Consider the following 16,033-nt stretch of genomic DNA (forward strand, 5'->3'; position numbering starts at 1 on the left):
CCTCGCAAGGGGACAAGGAAGGATGAAGACATTTTTAAAGTTTTCAAACACTACCAACATGAAAACTTCTCTGCAGTCCAATGGCTCAGATAGTTCAGGCACAGCACTTCTTCCAACCCTACTCGCTATACCGCTGAACTTCATAAACAAGGCTTGACACATTTCATACAGAATCTTTGTTTCAATGGAAACCGCAAAGCAAATTTCCATAGCGTCACTCTATTTGGTTTCCTGTATGGCAAGTCTGGGCAGTGAAATGCCTGACATGTTGCACATACCCGCTTGTGTGCACACCTATTTTACACTGGAAGGGGGAGGGGCGGGCACAATATGAGTGTCTGCCAAATGCTTATATTACATTATTATATATTATATTATTTGGATATGAATTCCATCTACAGTAACTGCCTATTTAAGTTTTATATGGGCACATTGTTTTTCATTATCATGATGTACAGTAGCAAAAATGTCAACGTTTATGACAAATCAAATCTGAGAACCAATGGCTGTTGTTTAATTCATTAACTCTTGTCCCAATCAAGCATTTAGTGTTGCTAAAACCAAAAGCAGAAGTACCGACTACATTTACAATGAAAATGTAAATGTAAACAGAGTGGAACGGATTTGGTTGGTCTTGAGAGGTTGTTCATTGGTGTGAGTTCAGTCTCCACCTCTCTGCATTGTTCCAGTGAGCAGATAAATACGCTCCCCCCCTACTAAACTCTCAGAAATGTCCAGACAGGCAGAAATGGTAAGTAAAGTTGCTGCATGTAATGGTTTTATATAACTTTATATTGTATTGATATTACACTTTTCAAATACTATTTCTATCTTTAAGATAATATGCTAACTGAAATGATTTAGGGCCAGTTTCACAGACGAAGATAAGGCTTAGTCATGGACTAAATTCAGTTTGGTATGGAGAATTCCAATTCAAAATAGAATTAATCTAAGACTAGGCTCAATCACTGTCTGTGAAACTGGCCCTACATGTTGGATTCATAACCGAATAAAAGTTGTTGTTGGCTATAGCCTAATCTGAATCATTCTTTGACTTTAATTTTAAAGACTGGAATCAGCGTGTCCAGCATGGTAAGTAATTCATGTGAAGATAAACTGAAAAATAATAACATTTTTGCTTTTTATAGTATCAAAGTTTAAACAATTACTCATAGTTTTTTAATGCTCAATATGTCAATATCTAAGAACTGTAGAAATGTACTTTTTACCAGATTTACTTCAAAATGTAGCAAATTAATTTAGATGCGGGCGATTTACAGCCTGCGTTACTTGCATAGGGGCAGTATGTGGCGTATGTGGTGGAGATTAGGCATAATCATAATCAGCCGTTTGCGGCGATCGACATTTCCGCAGTCATGCATTTGTCACACCGGCTACTCGCTCTCATTTCTCGCTCACCAGATACCCTATACCATTGAAATAATGACTAAATCTGAGTGCAATCCCACTCATTGTTCAATGTTCAATGTTTAGACCTTACTCTTTCACATAGTGACGCATATGGCACTTATTAGCCTCATTAGCCTACGTAGCTGTAGGAACACGTTTAGGATTTATGTGAAGAGGGTTGATTATACTCCCTTAAAATACATGTATGCAAATCTATTTATCTATTAAATGTAGATTAATGTGAACTGTACCATATTTCATTTATTCTCATGATAATGTATTCATACATAATTAAACCATATGCTTGTATGTTTAATGCATCGTGTAGGAAAAAAATCTCACGGATTTCTTTTTTTTTTTCTTTTTTCTTTAAGGTTCAAGACAAGGATTTTCTTCATTTAATAAAACGTAATATTGATGATCCTGAATCATCATGTTTTATATATAACTGTAGCAACAGTGCTATTAATAGTATTCATATTGAAGATCATTTAAATATTCAGAAGGATTTTGAAAAATTTGGGTATATTATAACAAACAAAAATGGCTTACTATGTACATCACAATGTTTTTTTGCATATGCACCTAACCGTATTTTGACAACGTACCACTCAATTGGTAGTGACGGCAGTATATATGCCTTCTTTCCACATAAACATGGTAAATTAATCTTAATTTATAAAATTAATCTATCACCCATTATCTATAGCTTTGCAATTGATTATGCATTACTAGAGTTACCAAGAGATCGTTTTATCCCTTGGAATAAGGGATTGTTAGATCAAATTGATGGGAAACCTGAAAAGGACAAGTTAGTCCATGTCATTACATGTAGGACATTACAAACAGCTAATTTAATTGAGGCAAATGTCATGAATTGTAATGCCATAGATATGAAAAATAAGATAAAGAATTCAGAATTTGTAATTAACAAATGTGGAATTGAAGGTGATAGTGGTGCGCCAGTTTTCTATAAAGACAAAGTTGTGGGAATGTACCGTGGAGTTGTTCCTGGACAACCATTTGGACGGTGCATTAACATTATTGACATTGACGAAGATATTAAAAAAAAAAATGTTTTCATGAGAGAATTAAAAAAAAAGTCATTATGGTAAATTCTAAAAAATGAAAAAGAACTTGAAAGTAAAGCATTTCCAACTCTTTAGGACTGCATCAATTTTCTAAAAAAATATGATAATGTTATAAATAATAAAGATAATAAATAAAGATATAGGCTAATTGGCGACTTGCCCATATTAAAAAAAGAGTGTGTGAATGAAGTGAAAATAATGTGAGTGAATGAAGTGAAAATAATGTGAGTGAATGAAGTGAAAATAATGTGAGTGAATGGTGTGTGGGTGATTGATTGGAGATGTGACCATGCCAACAACCAGGGCTGGTCTGTGTGCTGGTTTTTATTCCAACCTTAATTTGCTCTGGTACTTGAGCACAGTAACATCTTCAATTACACTCAGTCTGCGAGAGTAGTTGGTGCTTATGCAAAATGTCACATCAAATAAATAAGAGCATAAGTTGCCCCCCCCCCCCCCCCCCCCCCCCAAAAAAAAAAAAAAAAAGAAAAAAGAAAAAACCTGCAAAAGATCAGCCATTGTTGTACACTCTGGCACAGTCATTTCTGCCTCTGGAATTTCTCCAGAAGGACAACTTGCCCCCACGTTTGCCTGCATGAGAGAGACTTTCAGCACAGCCTGGGTGAGTTCACTCCACCTGCCAATCAATCCATTATGATGAAGACTAACTGAAACGTATATTCAGTTCCATTATGATGAAGACTAATTGAAGCATATATTAAGTTCCATTATGATGAAGACTAACTGAAACATATATTCAGTTCCATTATGATGAAGACTAACTGAAACATATATTCAGTTCCATTATGATGAAGACTAACTGAAACATATTCAGTTCCATTATGATGAAGACTAATCTAAACATGTATTCATTCCAGATCTACTTCCATGGAGCCAATGCGTTTGCCTGTGAGGACTGAACTTGTGGCAGTGACACCACTTTTGTGAGAAGCAACAAGGAGGAGAAACTGCAAAACAAAGTGTGGAATATCCTGAAAAAGGTGATCATGTGTATTTATTTTTGACGGTATCCACGGTGATTAAGAGTTACAGTGTAAATGGAATGTAGTGTAGGGCTGATGATTCTTCTTTGACCCTGTCAATGTCAATTATAAATTGTTCTATATTATTGTCTGTGTGATGTCTTACGTTCCAATTGTTGAATGTGTATGGAGACAGTGCGGCAAAACAAAATCTGAAAGAACTTAAAATAACTGAAAACAGGCATTTACTGTATCTGACGAAGATACAAACCAAGATGCACATTGCATCTGAAAAACACTGATCTAACACCATTGTTCTACCACACTGTGTACAGTGTGTGGTAGATCAGTAGGAATTTAAAACACTGAGTTTAATTTTTTATTGTGATTTAATAAGGTTATTGTTGCTTTTTTGTTGAGTCTAAAAAGCGACGCATGTAAACATTTTGGAATATAAACTGCAACTCTGCTTGTATCCTCCTCTGCTCTAACAGGACGAAATCCAACCCCACACAGACCAAGCGCATGACCTCACAGACCAAGCGCATGACCTCACAGACCAAGTGCATGACCTCACAGACCAGGATGATAACATCGGGAACAGGCTGAGAACACAGAAGCAGGCTTAAATGGGGATATGTTGTCCTTCTGCACCCCACCCCACCCCACCCCCTCCACCCCCTCCACCCCTTCCCCTCCACACCCACCCCCCAATAAAAACTACAACAAAAATATTATTTTACCAATGATCTGCTATTTTTCTGTTGTCTGCTCCCATAAACAGCACTGAAGTTCACCTACTTTGCCTCTCCGGGAGTTTATAGGTTCCATTGACTAAAACTGCAATTATAAATATTATATTTATTAATATATATAAATTATATAAAATAATCTGAAAATTACCTGTACTTTAAAGCAAAAACTAAAGTTACTGTGAATGAAACTGTGATCATGGCCGTCTTTTAGAAGGTTTCTTCATAACCACGTTTGCAGTGATTTCTGAATTATTACAGTATGTGTGGCTCCATCTTGTGGACGGTTTAAACCATTACAGCGAGGGGACTGACTGTTAGTAGTCTACCACCATCTTCCAGCAGGTGGCAGTATGGTGGTATACATAGATGCACTGGAATAGGACAAGAAATAAGACCGCACTGTGGAAATCGTTTCTCTACATACTCAGTGAGCAGTTTATTAGATAAACCTGTAGACTAGCTTGTTCACATAAATATTTAATCAGCCAATCATGTGGCAGCAACTAAATGCTTAAAAGCATGCAGACGTGGTCAAGCGGTTCAGCTGTTGTTCAGACCAAATGTCAGAATGGGGAAGATATGTGATCAAATTGACTTTGACCGTGGATTGTTGGTGCCACACAGGATGGTTTGAGAAGACACTGAGCACTTTAGGAACACCAATACACCTACTTATTCATTTGATGCATTAAATCATGCAGATACAAGTCAGGAGCTTCAATTAATGTTTGCATCAACCATCATAAAAAATGTAAATCTCAGTGATTTCGACCGTGGCAAGATTGTTGATGCCAGAAAGGCTGGTTTGACTGTTTCTGGAACTGCTGATTTTCGGGGATTTTCATGCACAAGTTCACTCAAAATGGTGCAAAAAATTTAAAAAAATGTGGTTCTGTGGACAGAAACGTCTTGTTGACGAGAGAGGGCAACAGAGAATGGCCATACCGGTTTGAGCTGACAGAAAGCCTACAGTAACTCAGATAACCACTCTGTACACTTGTGGGGAGCAGAAAAGCATCTCAGAATGCACGACAGGCCGAACCTTGAGGCAGATGGGCTACAGCAGCAGAAGACCACGTCAGGTTCCTCTTCTGTCAGCCAAGAACAGAAAGCTGAGGCCGCAGTGGGCAGACTCACCAAAACTGGACAGATGAAGTTGAAGTTCTCTGCAACCTGTCTTTTGCTCACAATTCCTCAAGTTTTTCCCAATATCAAGAAATATTTTGCAGCAATGTAAGCTCATTCACTGTGACGGAAAATTAAGAGGAACAAAACATCTGACTCAATAACCAGGATGAAGTCACGTGAGGTTAGTCACTGACAGACTGCAGAGGGCATGAAGAAAATGGGGGACGAGGAGACGCAGAATTGAGATGTCGGGTTAGGCACGTGCGAATGGGAGGTTGGAGAGATGGACAAGGCCCAAACTAGATCTTTTGCAAATGAAATGATGCCAACAATTTTGGAAAACGTAATTACAGTGGGAGCAATAATTATTTGATCATTTGGCCAAGACAAAGGAGCTGTCTAAGGACATCAGGGACAAAATTGTAGACCTGCACAAGGCTGGGATGGGCTACAAGAAAATAAGCAAGCAGCTTGGTGAGAAGTTAACAACTGTTGGAGCAATTATTAGAAAATGGAAGAAACACAAAGTCACCGCCAATCTCCCTCGGTCTGGGGCTCCACGCAAGATCTCGCCTCGTGGGATATCAATGATCATGAGAAAGGTCAGGGATCAGCCCAGTACTACACAGGAGGAGCTTGTTAATGACCTGAAGGCAGTTGGGACCACAGTCATGAAGAGAACCATCAGTAACACACTACACCGTGAAGGATTAAAATCCTGCTGCGTGCGCAAGGTTCCTCTGCTGAAGAAGGCACATGTACAGGCCTGTCTGAAGTTTGCCAAAGAACACCTGGATGATCCAGAGGAGAATGGGAGAAAGTGATGTGGTCAGATGAGACCAAAATAGAGCTATTTGGCACCAACTATTTGGCAATCGACTCGCCGTGTTTGGAGGAAGAGAAATGCTGAGTACAACCCCAAGGAACACCATCCCCACTGTGAAGCATGGAGGTGAAAACCTTATGCTTTGGGGGTGTTTCTCAGCTAAGGGGACAGGACGACTTCACCGTATCAAGGGGAGGATGAATGGAGCCATGTACCAGGAAAGTTTGGGCAAATCCTCTACAGCGCACCACCAGGCCTACGGACACACCTAGTTTACCTTGAGGTAACTTAGTGGCCTATTGTGAGTGGAAACTGGTGTATGCAAACCGCTACATCAGCTTACCACTACACACTACAGCAACTAACTTTTCCACACGGAAAACGTACCAGCGGACATCTTTCAGCATTGAATGGACCGGACGACAACGCGCAGTGATGGAAAGGCCAAAGCGTGGAGAAAGAAGGGATCTGCTCATGACCCCAAACATACAAGCTCATCTCTGAAGCACGGTGGAGGAAGTGTCATGGCTTGGGACTTGCATGGCTGCTTCTGGAGTGGGCTCTCTAATCTCTATCGATGATACAGCTCACGATGGTAGCAGCAGGATGAATTCAGAAGTCTACAAAAACATTCTGTCTGCCAACTGATGGAGAAATGCGTCCAATCGAATTAGGAGGAACTTCATCATGCAGCAAGACAATGACCCAAAACACACTGCCAAGACAACAAAGAACTTCATTAGGGAGAGAAAGTGGAAGGTTTTAGACTGGCCAAGTCGGTCACCAGACCTTAAGCAAATTGAGCATGTATTTCACCTCCTGAAGAGGACCCTGAAGGGAAACCCCACCCCCCCGAAACAAGCAACTGAAAGAGACTGCAGTAAAAGCCTGGACAAGCATCACAAAAGAAGAATGCAACAGTTTGGTGATGTCAGTGGGTCGCAGGCTTGATGTGTCATTCACTTTCATTGACTTAAATACTCACTGTTCCAATTCTTTTGCTCAGCCAAAAATCGGGAGGTCTGATACCAAAGGTGGCATGTTCCAAGCACTTTAAACACATCCAGATGTAAATACCAGGAAATAAAAGCTGAAATTCTGAACTCTGGTCTCGTGTTCATCTTTTTATCTCAACGCCAAATGTATTCGTTGAACTGCGAAAACTAAAAGGAATTGGCCTTGCTCTTCCAATACTTTTGGAGGGGACTGTATATTGAGTATATGAATATTGGGAGTGTATCGCTATCATTATCCAGCTCCTGCTGCCAGAGTTTTTAAAGGCAAGCCGGGGATTTATTAAGTCAGCCTGCGTTTAGGCAGCGTTTCTTTTTTCCACCAGCCAAGGTCCCAGGGTGATTAAATACTTCAAAGGCACTGCAATCGAGGTCAAGTCTCGAGTGAGCCGTTGGGCTCCGTGATTAATTAACAAGATCTGCCTATTTAACTTTTTTTTCTTTTTTCCACAGCAATTTATCCGGTGGTGGAAGTACTGTTCGGCATTCTAGATCGCCTCCATCTGCTGCGTGCGCATACAGCGGGGGAAGATATTTTTTAATCGAAAATGTTTAAGGGGGCAATGTACACACTCAGTGCAGGACGGATTCCTGTCCAAGACCTCTGCATCAATACCCTCAATGACGCAGCGGCTACCAGGTGGGTTCTGGATGCATGACAGAATAGAAATGTTTTTGGAAGTTCAGACGTTCCAGAAGTAGATCCATTCTGATATTACAGCGGGGGGTGTGACCTGGAGGATGATCATTACTGTGTGCGAGTGCGAGAGTGTGTGTGTGTGTGTGTGTGTGTGTGTGTGTGCGCGTGCGAGAGTATGTGTGTGTGTGTGTGTGTGTGTGTGTGTGTGCGAGAGTATGTGTGTGTCTGTGTGAGAGTATGCATATGAATGTGTCGGTATGTGAGAGTGTGTGTGTGTGTGTGTGCGAGTGCGAGAGTGTGTGTGTGTGCGCGAGAGTATGTGTGTGTGTGTGTGTGTGTGTGTGTGTGTGTGTGCGAGAGTATGTGTGTGTCTGTGTGAGAGTATGCATGTGAATGTGTCGGTATGTGAGAGTATGTGTGTGTGTGTGTCTCTGTGTGAGAGTATGTGTGTGAATGTGTGTGTCTGTGTATGAGAGTGTGTATGTGTGCGCGCGCGCGATTGCAAGAGTATGTGTGAGTGTCTGTGTAAGTATGTGTGTGAATGTGTCTGTTTGAGTGTGTGCGCATGTGAGATTATGCGTGTGTGTGTGTGTGTGTGTGTGTGTGTGTGTGTGTGCGCAAGAGTATGTGTGAGTGTATGTGTGAGTGTGTGCCCATGTGTGAGAGATTATGTGTGTGAGATTGTGTGTGTGCGAGTGAATGAGTGCGAGTGTGAGTGTGAGTGAGTGTGTGTGTGTGTGCGCGAGTTTACGCTCCACTCTAAATGAAGAAATCACAGCTCACAGCAGTCTGACCTTCCTATGCCTTTATTAGAGACCATACTGTGTCGGTAATGTTTTTTTCTTCTTAGTTTTAAGACAGTCTTTACAAAATGAACACAAACCAAGGCAGCAGCTCCTCTTACGATGGACGCCCCCCCAGTTTCAGACGTGGGGCCCCCTCTCCCTCCAGCAGCTCAGGTCATTGGTCTGTGTGGGGGCCCGTCTTCCCTCTGTCCAAGCAGTTTCTGTAAGACCACACCTGGGCCTGGGTATGTATGTATGTATGTATGTATGTATATGCAGGTGTCCGGGTGTGTATATATGTGTGCGTGTGTGTGTGTGTGTGTGTGTGTGTGTGTGTGTGTGTGTATATAGAGTATGTCATAGTCCAGTAAGTCCTTGTCTTCAGAGTGTGTGCCCTAGAGAGCGGCCGGGTTGCAGCAGGTAGGTAGGTTGGTAGCTAGGTAGGTAAGGTGTGTATGTGTGTGTCTCACAGAGTGGCCAGGCTGTGTCGTGTGTGTGTGTGTGTGTGTGTGTATGCATACATCTCACAGAGTGGCCAGGTTGTGGCGTGCGTGTGTGTGTGTGTGTGTGTGTGTGTGTGTGTGTGTGTGTGTGTGTATGTGGTCTCTGGTAGTGGTGAGTGTATCCCACAGTGTCCCCTTCGCAGCAAGTCCTCTCCCACCCACCCCATCCCAAAATATACCACCCATCGTAGAAATGTACAACGCTTCACAATCATTCTTCTGAAGAAATGAAACAAACAAGGGTGTGGCCAGGCTGAAGGCTCCAGTTCATCCTATCAGCCGGTAACGTTTCGCATCTGGCCAAGACCTGATTGGCTGGCTCCCAGTGAAGGGGGTGGTGGTGAGGGGGTGTGGGGTGTGTTCAGGATTTCATCCACCTGTTGCCCAATCACGGTGCTGGAAAACACAGTCTGACCAATGACAGATGGACAAAGCTGTTCACAAAAAGCTGCAGGGGCAATACGTCTTCAGTCTTTCTTCAATCTCCACCATCAAAGCCCTTCTTAACAAAACGCTCCGCCCATCCCTCCCTTTGTCCCTCCACCGATTCCTCCATCTGTGCTCTTGACGGGATGACGTAGGCCTGCTCCTCTGCAGCGGTTTGTGTGGGGCGGGTGATGAACCGCCCCCGCCCCTCCTCCCCCCCGGTTCCTCGGCCCCTGCGTTGCGGTCGTGCTGCGGTCGAGCTGCAGTCCTGCTGCGGTCGGCTCTCAGCTCCAGCTGGCTCCCTGCAGCTCCTCTCTCAGCCAGGCGGGGAGGCTCTGGCCCAGCCGGTTCAGCAGCTTCAGCAGCGCCATGTTGTGCTGGCGGTAGTACTCCGCCAGGAAGGACCGTGCCTGAGAGCCACAGCCACAGCCACAACAAAAACAGCAAAGGTAAACGGTGGGCATTTAAATGGCGCCATTATCCAAAGCACTGCACAATTTATGCTTCTCATTCACCTGTTCATACGCACACTCTCACACCAATGGTGACTGTCTGGCATGCAAGGTACCAGCTTGTCAGGAGCATTTGGGGGTTAAGTGTCTCGCTTCGCTCACACTGACACACTCAGGGCGGGAATCGAACCGGCAACCCTCCGACTGCCAGACAACTACTCTTACCAATGTTGGAGATATGACTACAATTAATATTAATGTGTCATGTGCATCTATTTCTCTTTGGTGCTGTGCTAAATTGCCAAAGCACGCTCTCTCACAAACTATACAAATGACCCGGCTAAGCTCGAGTGCATCAGGGCTTGGGAAAATTAACTTCATACGGCTGACTGCTCTTATATTAGAAAGGGCTTTTATGACAAATTGGCGAAAAAATATACATATTTCATCGCTCAATTATTTGCCAGTTTGCAGGCTTTTGATAGTTGCTTTTCGCCCATGTAAGTCTCAAAGTAAGTCTCGTCTAACGACAGATTTCATTTATTTTATTTTATTGGACTACGCCGGTCCCGTGACACTGAAGTGAGCAGACATATTGCCGATCAAGGCATCATTATGAGTTGAAATATGAAATTATTCTGAATCTTCACCTGGTTATTGGTATGAACCACTGAAGGGGGATTATCCCCATTTAGTGTGCTCAGGTGGAGAGAGGGACGATTCAGATGACACTATGGGACCTCCAGCACATTGCTAGCCCGCAATGATGGCGTAAAACACGCATTGGCTCCTGGCTCGCAACCTTCCACAAGGATCCGCCTGCTCACGGCATGTAGCGGGACTGACGTAGTCTGATCAAATTAACGAAACGTCGTTATGCGGGACTTATTTAAGCTGACGAGAATGGGAAGAGTCGTCTAGGTCTAGTTCTAGGCATATGCTCGTTTTGGGTACAGGTTAAGTGAAAATATGAAATGTATGCGCTATGAAAGTGTAGGTTTTGTTGGTGAGCATACCTCCGGCGCCATGTCGGGGTACTTCCTGCCTTTGCTCTTTCCCAGACACTTGGAGCGGCCCCCCTCCAGCTTCTGGCACCAGAACCCTTTGCTCTCGTCGAAGCTGAAACCGGACAGAGAGCGAGTGGGTGAACGAGAGCGCAGGAGAGCGAGGGCATTACTGCCCCAGAGCGAGGGCATTACTGCCCCAGAGTGCAGGAGAGCAAGGGCATTAATACGAATGAGCGGGAATAAGTAGCGACTGCACGGGAGGGAAGGAAGGAAGGGGAGAGAGAGAGAGAGAGAGAGAGAAGGAGGGAGGGAGAGAGAGAGAGAGAAGGAGGGAGGGAGGGAGAGAGAGAGAGAGAGAGAGAGAGAGAGGGAGAGGGAGAGGGAGGGAGCAAGGGAGGGGGGGAGGGAGGGAAGGAGGGAAAGAGAGGGTGGGAATGAGGGAGGGAGAGAAAGAGGGAGGGCGGGAGAGGTAGCGCAGGGACGGGATGATTGGCGGTGGTCCTCTGGGGAAGGGTACTCACGCGAGTGCCTGGGTGTAGTTGAAGATGGGCGTGACTCCCAGGAACCTCTGCACGCCCTCCATGACCAGCGCAGGGTTGGATCTCAGCTGCGAGCCGTCCACTATCAGCAGCTGGGAGAGGGGTCAGAGGTCAAGCTCCAGGAAAATGCCTTTCAGGGACACAGTCTCTATAGTGACAGGGAGCCTGTGTGTGCGTGCGTGCGCGCGTGTGCGTGCATGTGCTCTCCGTATGAGGTGTGTGAGTACCTGGCTGGGCTGGTAGTGCTGCAGCCAGCGCTCCAGGTGCAGGGCGTAGGCCCCGGGGCGTGTGTGCGGGTGTGTGTGCGTGTGTGTGCGTGCGCTCTCTGTATGAGGTGTGTGAGTACCTGGCTGGGCTGGTAGTGCTGAAGCCAGCGCTCCAGGTGCAGGGCGTAGGCCCCGGGGGCCAGACAGCGGCGCTGCAGGGACAGGAGCTCCGGGGAGGCGGACGGACCCGCTGTCACCACCTGCTGGAAGGTGTGGTTCAGCGCCGCAGGGTCCTGGTGTGCCCGCTGGTGCTGGAGGTTACACACACAGGGGCCAGTTACAGGGGCCAGTTACAGGGGACACACACAGGGGACACACACAGGGGACACACAGGGGCCAGTTACAGGGGCCAGTTACAGGGGACAGTTACAGGGGACAGTTACAGGTATATAGGCATAATAATGTTTCGTTAGACCTTTATGCAAAAGTACATAATTGAACTTTCTTATGGACGGTCAATGGAGCACCTTTAAAAACACCCCCACTGCTGGTTACATAAAAAAGTCAACCAATCCAACCTCAGCTACTGCATTAATGTACACAACTCTATATCTGTAAAGTGTACATGTAAAAAAGATTTTTATATCCGTATATATATAGTTTTTTTTTTTTTTTTTTTTTTTTACACAAGCAGATCTTAAATTTCAGCCTGGGAAGGGTGAGGTGACGGCTGTGGTCGGGGGCTGACCTGGTACCAGGAGTAGGCCCGGTCCGCGGGGTTGATGAGCAGCGCCAGGATCTTGGCTCGCGGCAGCAGGGCGGCTGCTCGCCGGGGCGTCACCTCAGAGTCCAGGTAGTTGGCGCTCTTCTCAAACATGAAGTCTGTGCTGGCATTGGAGGGAAAGGGGAAGAACTCCATATACCTGCAGAGAGACAGAGGGGGAGAGAGAGAGGGGGTGAGAATGAGAGAGGGAGAGAGGGAGAGAGAGAGGAGGGGTGAGAATGAGAAAGAGGAATGAGAACGGAGTGGGATAGAGGGACAGAGGGAGGGAGGGGGAAATGAGAACGTGAGAGGGATAGAGAGTGACAAAGAAAGATAAGAAGAGGGAATGAGAGAGAAAGAATGAGAGGGAATGAGAGAGAAAGAATGAGAGGGAATGAGAGAGAAAGAATGAGAGGGAATGAGAGAGAAAGAATGAGGGGAATGAGGGAATGAGAGATTGAGCGACAGGGAGAGAGGGAGAGGGAAAGGGAGAGAGGGAGGCAGGTATGAGAAGAGTTGTGAAGCAGTTATCAGCCGCCCCGGCGGTGCTCACTCCCCCTCTCAGATAAACCTGCTGCCTCAGTCACAGGACCATTCACCTCCCCCGAGGGCTCTAGAGAAGAACCTCATCCAGGGGTCAGGGGTCAGGGGTCAGGGGTCAGGGGTCAGGGCCCAGGGCTCAGGGCTCAGGGCTCAGGCTCCTGAGTTAGTCCACCGTGGGCTCTAACCTGCAGTAAATGGAGGGTGGAACACAACCTCCACGGGACAAGGTAACGACAGGGATTAATCCCCTGTCTCAGAGGCTCTGTCTCTGTGGTCTCTGTGGAGCAGAGAGGGGTGGGAGGGATTTGGGTGGCCAGGGGGTGAGGCGGGACGAGATGAAGACCAGGGTGAAGGTGGGGGTGGAGGTGGGATGGAGGACGAGATGGAGGCAAATGTGGAGGTGGAGGCAAGGCAGAAGTGGAGGGAGGAGGGGTGGAGGATGAGATGGAGGTGGAGAGCAGGCTCACCAGTCGATGCCGTTGTGGTAGTTGGGCCCGTTGAAGAACTGGATCTCCTCGAAGGTGACGGGGCTGAGGAAGTTGCTGGTGATGGCCGGGTGAAGCGTCAGGAAGGAGTGAAGAGCCGTCGTGCCTGAGAGGAGGAAACAACCGCCACGTCATTCTTCATCATCATCATCACCACCACTAATAGCATCACCATCACCCTCATTAACAGCATCACCACCACAATCTCTGTTCATTAAAATCCTTTCTTCTTCTTTTTTTTTTTTCTTTACACAAAAGGACCACAACAATTGGCTGGATGGGCAGTACCTGTTTTCTGCGGGCCAATCACCAGGAACTTGGGCAGCCTGTCACAGGTCTTCTCCTTGGACCAGATGTCCTTGTGTCTCTTGTCATGACAGGGGTTCTGAAGAGGAAGAGAGTTAAAAGCTCAGCCAATGCCTCCGCCTCCCAACGGCGGCCATTTTAGGACAACCCCTTCCCAAGACAAGCTTAAGTGCTATACGCTTCCCGTCTCAGGAAACACGCCAGTCAGTAAAAAGCAAATAATGCTGACGATTGAAATGTCAAAGTGGTAAATCTGACCAATATTAAAATGATATCAGCTTGACTTATTATCCCATATTCAGGAAGGGAACTGCTGATCCAGGAAATAACAGACACGGGGTTTAATGAATCAGGGGGAGGCTGGCACCACATCAAATGAGAAAATAAACTCGCCGTGCCTCTCAGCAGACCAAAACTGTGTCTATAGCCAGCTGGTAAAATATAAAAGTTAATAATTAAAACAAGGCTTTGGAATCAGTCTTTTCAAAGACCGTTGAGTGGGTTTCATTAATGAAACACAATTAATACAGCATACCGCGAAAAAAGAAAAAAAAAGACAAGCAAATCTAAGTTGATCCCTTCTGGCAAAGTTGTAATGCTGCTGCGCCCAGTAAACTAGGCAACAAGCCAGTAAAGTCTGAAACAGAACCTAACGTTACCTCTCTATCTAGCATAGCCTGCTACCCTCTTATTCCATTGTGCAGCTACCACCGCGAACGCCGTACGCAACTGGTGTTTCCGGCACGACGGGGAACGGCGGGCATGAAAACGAGCGGTGCGTTCAACAAGCGGCGCGCCGGTGCTGTTACACACACCTGCCACAAGGGGTCCCTCTCCTCGGGGAAGATGTGGAAGTACTTGTCGGCCAGCTGCACCGGGGGCAGGGTCTGCAGCCGCAGGTGGGTCCAGCACTGCACAAACTTCACCAGGGACTCGAAGGTGTACAGGCCCAGCCGGTCGTTCCCGTAGTTAGACAGGTGGGTCATAAATATGCTGATCTGCAGACGGGACACAGCAGAGTGAGCGCGTGCAGAAGAGGGGTGGGGTGGGGTGGGGGGTGTTCAGGCAGGCACTGCTGTTCATAACCGATTATTTTAGCAGTCATTTTAATCCAAGGGGTGCAAGCGACACTGCTTTGAAATGGCGGCCTTAGTTATGTTACGGCAGTGTGAAAACACGTCTGTCCTGTCTGTCTTACAGGGTTTAGGAGGACGGTGTGGAGCAGTGTGTTGTCAGGTCTTACAGGGTTTAGGAGGACGGTGAGGAGCAGTGTGTTGTCAGGTCTTACAGGGTTTAGGAGGACAGTGAGGAGCAGTGTGTTGTCAGGTCTTACAGGGTTTAGGAGGACAGTGTGAAGCAGTGTGTTGTCAGGTCTTACAGGGTTTAGGAGGACGGTGAGGAGCAGTGTGTTGTCAGGTCTTACAGGGTTTAGGAGGACAGTGAGGAGCAGTGTGTTGCCAGGTCTTACAGGGTTTAGGAGGACAGTGAGGAGCACTGTGTTGTCAGGTCTTACAGGGTTTAGGAGGACAGTGAGGAGCAGTGTGTTGTCAGGTCTTACAGGGTTTAGGAGGACGGTGAGGAAAAGTTCCCCTCCTCGGATGCTCTTGTCCAGCTCTCTAGAGCCTCCAGGGTATTCATTGTAGAAGATGGTGTGAGTGAAGAGACCACACGTCTGTCTGGGCAAAACCTGCAGGAGGCACAATACACACACACACACACACACACACACACACACAGTAAATACAGGCAACAAGACACACACGCACACGCACAGAGAAAGCGAGGGAAAGAGATGGAGATGAACCGTCAAAATCTTTTAAAGCCTTTCTCAGCCAGTCACTTCAACACTGCCCTGATTGGAGGAGGAACCGGATGAAATCGTTTACATGCACCGGCGAAGGTCAGCCAGGGCCTCACAATGGACTAACTCCCACTCTCAACATACGAGCTGATCGCTGTGTTAATGAGTCGCTGCTCTAAACCAATCAGAGGAACTCCCAGCGGAGCACAAAGCCTTTGGTGAGAATGAGTAATTAGTCACGCAGTTTTGGCCAAACGGGCGCAGTGGAGCAGGGTCAGCACTTGTATGGGCGGCTGCAGTAATGGGGTCATGTTAACGGCTCCCCTCCCGTCCTCCATCATTACAGCAGTCATGATATTCTGCCCCAGGAG

The 16,033-nt window shown here is 46.2% G+C and overlaps 1 protein-coding gene and 1 long non-coding RNA gene across 4 annotated transcripts in view; one reads left to right on the forward strand and one right to left on the reverse strand.

Moving 5' to 3' along the window:
* Positions 1 to 682: 682 nt before the first annotated feature.
* LOC133118167 (uncharacterized) lies at positions 683 to 4,144 on the forward strand. Its single transcript, XR_009706375.1, has 5 exons — positions 683 to 751; positions 1,069 to 1,092; positions 1,785 to 3,123; positions 3,380 to 3,502; positions 3,979 to 4,144. It is a non-coding gene; the product is annotated as an uncharacterized LOC133118167 (long non-coding RNA).
* A 4,492-nt stretch (positions 4,145 to 8,636) lies between these two features.
* The window catches only part of ndst2a (N-deacetylase/N-sulfotransferase (heparan glucosaminyl) 2a), a 95,489-nt gene continuing 88,092 nt past the window's right edge, over positions 8,637 to 16,033 (reverse strand). For all 3 annotated transcript variants that reach the window (XM_061227961.1, XM_061227959.1, XM_061227960.1), the window contains 9 exons: positions 15,420 to 15,548; positions 14,677 to 14,859; positions 13,844 to 13,940; positions 13,538 to 13,661; positions 12,513 to 12,687; positions 11,905 to 12,075; positions 11,541 to 11,650; positions 11,029 to 11,131; positions 8,637 to 9,970 (listed from right to left, as the gene is read on the reverse strand). In XM_061227961.1, the coding sequence (XP_061083945.1) occupies positions 9,845 to 9,970; positions 11,029 to 11,131; positions 11,541 to 11,650; positions 11,905 to 12,075; positions 12,513 to 12,687; positions 13,538 to 13,661; positions 13,844 to 13,940; positions 14,677 to 14,859; positions 15,420 to 15,548 (1,218 nt within the window). In that variant the 3' untranslated portion in view covers positions 8,637 to 9,844. The remainder of the gene's footprint in view (positions 9,971 to 11,028; positions 11,132 to 11,540; positions 11,651 to 11,904; positions 12,076 to 12,512; positions 12,688 to 13,537; positions 13,662 to 13,843; positions 13,941 to 14,676; positions 14,860 to 15,419; positions 15,549 to 16,033) is intronic.

Source organism: Conger conger, chromosome 18, assembly GCF_963514075.1.
Source record: "Conger conger chromosome 18, fConCon1.1, whole genome shotgun sequence".
In the NCBI taxonomy this organism is placed as follows: domain Eukaryota; kingdom Metazoa; phylum Chordata; class Actinopteri; order Anguilliformes; family Congridae; genus Conger; species Conger conger.